This window comes from Macrobrachium nipponense, chromosome 10 (assembly GCF_015104395.2).
Source record: "Macrobrachium nipponense isolate FS-2020 chromosome 10, ASM1510439v2, whole genome shotgun sequence".
In the NCBI taxonomy this organism is placed as follows: Eukaryota; Metazoa; Arthropoda; class Malacostraca; order Decapoda; family Palaemonidae; genus Macrobrachium; species Macrobrachium nipponense.
The window spans coordinates 95,528,716-95,537,340 of record NC_087204.1 but is presented as its reverse complement, the minus strand read 5'-3'; the positions used below and the strand labels follow the sequence as shown (position 1 = coordinate 95,537,340).

The 8,625-nt window shown below is 36.9% G+C and overlaps 1 protein-coding gene across 1 annotated transcript in view; it reads left to right on the top strand.

The window, feature by feature from the left end:
* The first annotated feature begins 4,308 nt into the window (after positions 1-4,308).
* LOC135223770 (uncharacterized) overlaps positions 4,309-8,625 on the top strand; it is a 16,093-nt gene continuing 11,776 nt past the window's right edge. Inside the window, exons 1-3 of the mRNA XM_064262539.1 lie at positions 4,309-4,592; positions 7,285-7,418; positions 7,848-8,004. Coding sequence (XP_064118609.1) covers positions 4,442-4,592; positions 7,285-7,418; positions 7,848-8,004 — 442 coding nt within the window. The 5' untranslated portion in view covers positions 4,309-4,441. The remainder of the gene's footprint in view (positions 4,593-7,284; positions 7,419-7,847; positions 8,005-8,625) is intronic.

Below are 8,625 nucleotides of genomic sequence, written 5' to 3'. Positions count from 1 at the left end.
ATTATGTGTGGTTTTTCACACACAAATATTCTGTTCTTGAAAATGTATTCGTTACATACTCGTAGGACGCTCGTACTCACTTATTATTATTATTATTATTATTTATTATTATTGATTATTATTATTTTTTATTCATTCATTCAAAAGATGAACGTTAGGTCCTCGAGGGTAAAATATTTCCCAAGTTTGCGAACTTGTAGGTATACATGTAAGTGTACTTGTGTGTTTGAGGCCCGTGAGTGCGTTCATGGCATAGAAGCTTGTGTAAATGTATGTCAGGGGTACATTAAAAGTACATAAAAAAAAATTGTGTCTGCGAGAGTTACAAAACTCACTCGCACGTCAACTGCATAAATTCAACTTGATTACGCGTCAGCGCGTTTTTTTTTTTTTTTTTTATTCCCCTCTTTTTCTTTTACCGTCCGCAACCAGACACGAGACCTATATTTTGGTGATGAATTATTTGCATGCTCTCAGGTAGGTACGGATAATGCAAGTTTCCTTACGGCTCATTATGCCTTCACGAAACGCTGCTCGTGAATGTCAATGAATATACTTATGATGAGGTTACTTAAGTGAATGCATGCATATACCTTTATACCTTCGCTCTGTGATGTTAACCGCCGCGGAAGTGCATAGTTGGCGTCTCCGCTACTTTATCTGTATATTGCATGCATGCTTGCATGACCCTGAGCAGGCATAATCGTGCCCGGAAGTACCGGTAATCCTCCCGAACTGTGACGAGGCAAGATTGACAGAGAGAGAGAGAGAGAGAGAGAGAGAGAGAGAGAGAGAGAGAGAGAGAGAGAGAGAGACTGCAGGACCCTGTGGAGAGGCAGTGATGAGCATTACATTACATTACATTACATTACATTACAGCAAGTTCTTCCGTTGATCTATACAGCTGCGTGTGTATTTCCTTGTGCATGTTTGCTTGATAATGCTGCTCTGCAGTGCTTTCAGGTTGTCTTGTGTAATGAATCACTCGTGACCATGTGCAATTGTGTCTGTGTGTGTGGGTGGGTAATGGATATATATACTATTAGTATTTGATTGCACTTACAGTTCTATGCAATTACTTGAGAGCATACTGGGTGATATAATTATGGCAGCATTAAGTCAGCATTAAGTCAATTGCACACAACTGTAAGTGCATTCGAATGCTAATAATACAGGGTGTCCATAAAGCCCCAGTACCATTCTGAGCAACAAATACTAGTAATAGTACTGGGACTTTATGGACACCCTGTGTATCCATCTTTATTTCCTTTTTTATATTTCTTAGACAGTTTTATATAATATAAATATATATAATATATATATATATATATATATAATATTATATATACATATATATATATATATATATATATATATATATATATATATAGTATATGCAGAACCTCAATTTTTTGGGAAGAGATATCTGCAAAGAAATGATGGATTGTTAAGAGTAAATGTGGCAGAGGCTGATAAGTAATGGCATATACACAGAAAGCTCTGAATCGTTTCAATATTTACTTTTTAATTCTCTCAATATTTGCTTTTTAATTCCTTCAATGGATTGATTTTTAAAACTAAATCATTACTTGTCAATCAAATTCGGTCGATTAGCTAATTTTCGCAGGTTTGGCATAATGAATCATTTCTGTACGAGTTGATATTGGATATTCTGACTGAGTGAATATTTGCCTCTCCTTTAAATGAGTGAATAATGCGTGTTCGTTTAATGAGTGAATATTGCATATTCTTTAGATGAGCGAATATGACATATTCGTGAAATGAATGGATACTGGATTTTCTTTAAACGAGTGAATATTGCATATTCTTTACATGGGCGAATATTACACATTCTTTGAGTGAGTGAATATTGCATAGTCTAGAAATGAGTGAATATTGCTCATTCTTTAAATGAGCGATTATTGCAGATTCTTTAAATGAGCGAATATTGCATATTCTTTACATGGGTGAATATTGCATATTCGTTGAGTGAGTGAATATTGCATAGTCTCGAAATGAGTGAATATTGCATGTTCTTTGAATGAGAGAATATTGCCTATTCTTTAAATGGGTAAATATTACAAATTCTTTGAATGAGTGAATTTTGCATCTTCTCGAAATGAGTGAATATTGCGCATTCTTTAAATGAATGAATATTGCATATTCCTGAAATGCGTTTGCCTGCTCTTTGAGTGAATGTTTGTACTTGCATCACCTACCCATGCCTAAGGGATTACGTGCATGTAAATGAGTTTGTATATATGCATGTCAAAGGTCACACTGTTCTGCAGCTACAGAGCTGCAGTTTCTGCGTGCCCTGTGCCCCTGTCTATTAATCACGAAGAATAAGAATAAAAGCCCTGAAGAGTTTGTGGTTTTATACTTTAAGTCTGATCATTTTTCATCGTGAGATATAAATTTTTAATTCAGATCATCACAAAAATATGGCGATTAGGCCCGTTAGAATCGTTTCAGATGCGATGTTTATTTTAGTATATTTATTCCAAAGGTTATCTTAACTTAGTACCATCTCAGGCGACAGATTCTTCTTCTTTTCATTTCATTTGTCCTGTCTATGGCAGTAAATTTCACCCCGAAACCCCATTCAGAGAGGTGACTTGAACTTCAAGGTATGACAGGTTTTTCCGATGCCGCTCTTATAGAATGTTAAAAGTGACGACAACTTTCGAATATTCTATATTTGGAAAGGCTATATTGGCAATATGTTAGCTATGTAAATTGATCTCCCGGGCCAAGTGGGGATAATTTAAAGATGTCCCCGCAGCAGCAGCTGGTTTGCTAGTATATCCAGCTATAGTAGATTCACATCAACTGTGCATCTGATGTCTAGGCCAGTCCCTTACGTAAGGGACGGGCCTAGACATCAAATGCACGGCTGATGTGAATCTACTAAGCACCCTGTGACGTTTTGAAGCCTGTGTGTATATATATGTATGTAACAAGGCATGTGTCTGTGAAAATAAATACAGGAGACAATTCATTGTGTATGTATATATGGCAAACCTTATACCACTGTGCATCTCTTTACTGGAAACTTTATACTTGCGGCATGTCGTTATCGGAAGCAATGTACGTGTTGTGTGTATTATACTGAAAACCATAAGCGTTCGCGTATTTGCATATAAGTGGTTGCTTATCCGTATGAGCTTCAAGTGCAGCATATATGCATTCTAAGCAAGTACGCCGTAAAAGGCGTGCTTGCTTAGAATGTGGCGTTACTGTCAAAATAATCACAAAACATTCCGCTTTGAAAAGGTGATGGTTTATGATTACGCTACCACAATAATATCGCGATTCTTATGTATCGGTAAACTGTAGTTTTCGAAAGTTTAGTTGTTGGGCAGGCAATCTGACATCCAGGGTATAGAACTTTTGACAGAAAACCCCTACGATATGATACTGATGTGACTGATGTATAATTCCATGTGTTTAAGAGGTTAGACGATTCTTTTGCTCCGTTGATGAAGTCGAAAGTGTATCTGGCTCTAATTTCAGTGAGCAAGAAAAGTATGCCCCGGTTTTGGGAGATTTTGAACGCAGTTCTGTCGTGTATAAAGGCTGTTTTAACAGTGAGTAGCATTGACATATACGTGCATAGTGTGGCGCATTTGTTTGAACTGTTTATCATAACTGTAAAGGAATAGTTTGAAACCTTTTTTCTGTCATGAAGCAAGCTCGATGCATAAATGTCTGCATTTTATATCCATACGATACAATTTCTGTAATTTTACCAGCTGTTATATCATTTTTCTAATGGCGTTCACTTCACCATCTGTTTTGTTATTTTTCCAATGACTCACTTTACCAGATGTTATGCTATTGTTTTAATGACTCACTTTGCCACCCTTCTTTCCCTTTATTAATCTAACACCTTTACATTTCCAGTGACATCCAAAGATTTCTTTTTTTAATAACAAAATATTTCCCCATACCACGCTTGTGCCATTGGCCATTTTTCTCTCCTCTACTGTGCCGCCCCATTTTACTCTCATTCCTCCGTCGCGCGTCTCCATCCATGTTCAGTTCTCCATCCCAGTTCAATTTTGTCTCCATCCATGTTCACTTCTCCATCCCAGTTTAATTTTGTCTCCATCCATGTTCACTTCTCCATCCCAGTTCAATTTCGTCTCCATCCATGTTCAATTCTCCACCCTAGCTCAATTTCGTCTCCATTTAAGTTCAATTTTTTCTCCATCCAAGTTCAATTTCGCCTCCATCCCAGTTCAATTTCGCCTCCATCCCAGTTCAGTTTCGTCTCTATCCAAGTTCTCCATCCCAGTTCAATTTCGTCTCCATCCAAGTTCAATTTTGTGTCCACCCAAGTTCAGTTCTCCATCCCAGTTCAATTTCTTCTCCATCCCAGTTCAATTTCGTCTCCATCTAAGCTCATTTCCCATCTTCCATCATTGCAGGTTATAGGATGTTTAGGAGATCAAAATCGTGCGACTCGTACCTCGACAAAGTCAGTCTGTGTTCTTTCGAATACGGTCGAGCCATTCGGTTCGTTGACAATGTCTGTATCACTGACAGATTAGAGCCTTTGATTTATAAAGTTCCGAGGGTAAAGGAAGGTGAGTGATGTATCACAACCCTCGAGGAATTCAGAGGCTGTTCTTAGCGGCACTTGAGTATTATTGCATCCCTAAGAATGCTTAGGGACGTTGTATCACAGTAATACATCACCTAAAGAGAATTAGACTTCCGTTTTCAACTCTAGTAATTTTATCACATCTTGGAATCCTGTATTTAGTGACTTGTACTGGTATCACTCAACACTGCATCATTCCAAGGAAGTTGGATATTTCTCATACTACATCTTGGGGGTCTTGTATCCCTGTAAGCGCTATAGGACGTTTTATCCTCTCACGAAATCATATTCTTGATGTATTCCACTTAGCATTTAGATATTTGTGTTGTTCCAGTCAGTATTTAGATACTTTTTTGCTGTGTTTTGCTAATTGTTTAGATACAAGTTGCATACAACGAAGGAGTTAGAAACTTAATGTATTCCACAAAGCCTCTGAATAGTCTGTGTTCCACTAAGGATTTAGATACTTAGTGTTCCACTAGCAATTGAAAAACTTGCGGTATTCCACCAGTGAATTATATATTTGTATTCCACAAAGAAACTTGCTGTGTACCACAAATGATTTGAAATTTGATGTATTCTATGTAGGATTTAGAAATTTGCTGTGTTCCTGTAAGGAATAACCTGTCCTTGTGAGGAGTGCCACAGAATACTGTAGTTTCTGAAGAGTATATAGAATTCTCATTGGGAAGTAGTGCCCATCACGCTGCGCACTGGAGTCATTACGTACCATTTTACTTTCCACTCTCTCCTAACAATTGTTTCATAGTGCAACTGTTAGAATTTCCTCATGTTACAGCTTATAAATCTTTTTTACTCTGTTTCCCTTTAAACGCTGAATGACCTCATAGGTCCCAGCGCAAGGCTTTTGGTCTAAATTTTATATTCCATTCCATTTTCTGTTGTGACACCCGAAGCACTTGTGCGTCCCGGTAGGCTCAAAGTGTATCGGTTCCTCGTTGGACGAGTGGGTTACTTGCTTGCCTTCCGATTTGGTAGTCAAGAGTTCGTTTCCCCGCTCTACTAATGCGGAATCAGAGCAATGCATTTCTGGTGATTAAAAATTCGGATCCCACAGTAAGCTGTAGGTCCCGTTGCTAGGTAACCAATTGGTTCCTAGCCACGTAAAAATGTCTAATCCTTCGGGCCAGCCCTAGGAGAGCTGTTGTTAATCAGCTCAGTGGTCTGGTTAAACTCAGATATACTTAACTTTTTGTAAGTTATGTAGAGAATTTATATTGGAGGTCACCGCACACTATTTCCTCGTCACATTTAGATCACCCTTGATATAGAATAGATTTTATTCTCATTGTCTATTTTGAAGTTGACTCTCGTTCAAGTCGAATATTTGCAACTTAAGGAATTTGAACAAAGGTTAAAATCCTTAAACGTTATTTTCTACCCTGACTGTGATTTACATTGCACTTTTACAAGTTAAGGAACAATTAGCGTACAACATACAATGTGCTATATCAAACTAATTAGTCCACAAATGCCAGTTACTTTTAAAGTTAAAATTTTTAAGACCTTATATCTAAATTTTACAAGATTTGTTATACAAAATATTTTTTTTAATATCTGGATTTCAAATTTAAGTTTTTAAAGGAATTGTGCTTTCCAAAATGAAGAGAATTTAATTGCAAATAAACTTTTATAATAAGAGTGAATTTTAGGGGTTTATTGCGAAAATCTTAATATATTTTCATATGGGCTAGTAACACATTTTTATTAAATCGTAAAGCCTTGTTTTATACATTCATATCAGAACATACTCGACAGGTTTAGAAGGACTCTCTCTCTCTCTCTCTCTCTCTCTCTCTCTCTCTCTCTCTCTCTCTCTCTCTGCCTTCCATAATGGCGAGATTCATGTCTAAAATTAAGAGTTCGTGTTAAAATATTTGAAAAAAAGAAGAAAAAACTATCCTTATCCTTTTTTTAGGCAAATCATTAGGGCTCGTAAATATACCTGTAAATAAATTCATTACAATTGAGATCATCATCACACCTCAGATTTATTTAACTTTATTTGTGTGTTCACTGGCACTTCTTCGTATAAAAGAAGCTATGCACATAACGCATTTCCTGAAGAAAATAAAATTGTTTGAAGGGCAAACTACGGTATTCCAAATTGGAAGGTTCACAAGTTTGACGCATATCAAAGAAAACAGGTTCTCAAGTACAAGATTGGTCAATATTTTAAAATTCAATTTGTTAAATGTATGTAAAATTGAATATAACTACTGTACCTAGATATCTTAACGTACTGTTATAAATACTCCCACATACAGAAATGGGCAACCATGCCTTTGGAATAAATTTGTAATGAAATGACTATTATAACGATGACACGATAATTGTAAGTTTATACGTTATGGTCGTCTTCCCTCATATCTCTCACTGGAATGCAGTTGTTATACAAAGTAGTACGTAGTAGTAGTAGTAGTAGAAACAGAAGTAGTATGAGTAGCATCACCATTCTTACACTAATCTTAATTCAGGAACGAAAAAATGTATCATAGACCTGAAAACATGAAGCATACACTTAATATTTCCTTTTTTTTTTTTTAACACCCGCGTACCAGTCTGAACTGAAATAATGCGTCTAGCATTTTCAGCCATCATTTCACCCCTTGTTCACAATTCTTCGTTCAATATTATCCTTTTTCATCCTGTAGGTCTGCCGGAAGGGAGCATCGATAACTTGCTGAACGATGGCATACGGAACCAGAAGTTGGCGGACAATCTGTGCTACCAGGAGTTGGCATCACAGTCGGACCTCAGGAAGCAAGCGGAGCAGGAAGATTACAAAGTAAGGGGAGGGAGTGCCGTTGTAGGTCCTGCGTCTCTAGCCGACTTTATTTTAGTTATTCCTTCAATGGATCTTTACTATATAGTGACCCCCACGTAGTCCAATCTTAGATGATAAACCCCAAGAAGTATCAGTCCTAGAAAACGACCCCCGAGCCTTGTTAGGGGTCACCATCTAAGAGAGATCCTCTTTAACTTTTGGATTGAAGTCGTACTAGTTTAATTCTCTTATTGTCAGGCGTTGTATGGGTTTTTTCCTTCAATTTTTTTTTTTATTTATTCTTTTTTATTTTTACTCGTAATATCTTGTATGGAATTACGAGATCCGCAACCTTAGACTATTCACCGTAGTCTTTTCAGTAGGTCTAGCTCTCAGTCACTCTCACATTTACATTGTTGCTTTCATTTTCTTTTCCCTCTCTGAAACCAGGTATCACCGAAAGAAGTGTATGAAGCGCTGTTAGTGGATCACTCCGTCCTGAACATGGAATTCAAGAAAAAATTAAAGGAATATCGGATTGACCTGAACGTGAAGCAGTCGGCTTGGGAAAAACTCAACACGGAAACCTTCCTTCCAATGCTCACAGGTTGGTGCGTCTTTCTCTCTCTCTCTCTCTCTCTCTCTCTCTCTCTCTCTCTCTCTCTCTCTCTCTCTCTCATAGCCGATCATATTGGTTGGCGATAGTCCGAAGGTTATCCTTGATAACCTAATTGGCCTAGGACCAGGGACGAATTCAGAAATTTTTGTAGGGGGGGGGGGGATCTTGCTATCCCATGAGTAAATGCTAGAGGCTAAGTTACATGGCATCGATTTAGTAACATTTTTTATAATAACTTTTACATCATTAAATGAAATTACAATCAATCACAGCTTTTAGGCAGCTTTCATAAGCAACTTAATTTCCTGAAAAATGTTACTGACTGGCTAGTAGGCTATAGCCTACACTACTACATTATACTACAGGCAATCCTTGCCGCAATAAAATTCAGTTATATAGCTACGAGATGAAAAAAAAATTGATTTCTCAATAGTACCTAGTGTTTAGAAATTTATCAATGTAACTTTGAGGCTTCACCGTTTTATTGAGAAAAGCAGAAACATAATAGAATCAATATTATAATAGAAATAATATATTTTAAATTTTCCTTCATACACATGTATATTTTGAATTACACCTTTACATCATTTCTTGGAATATTGTGAGAAT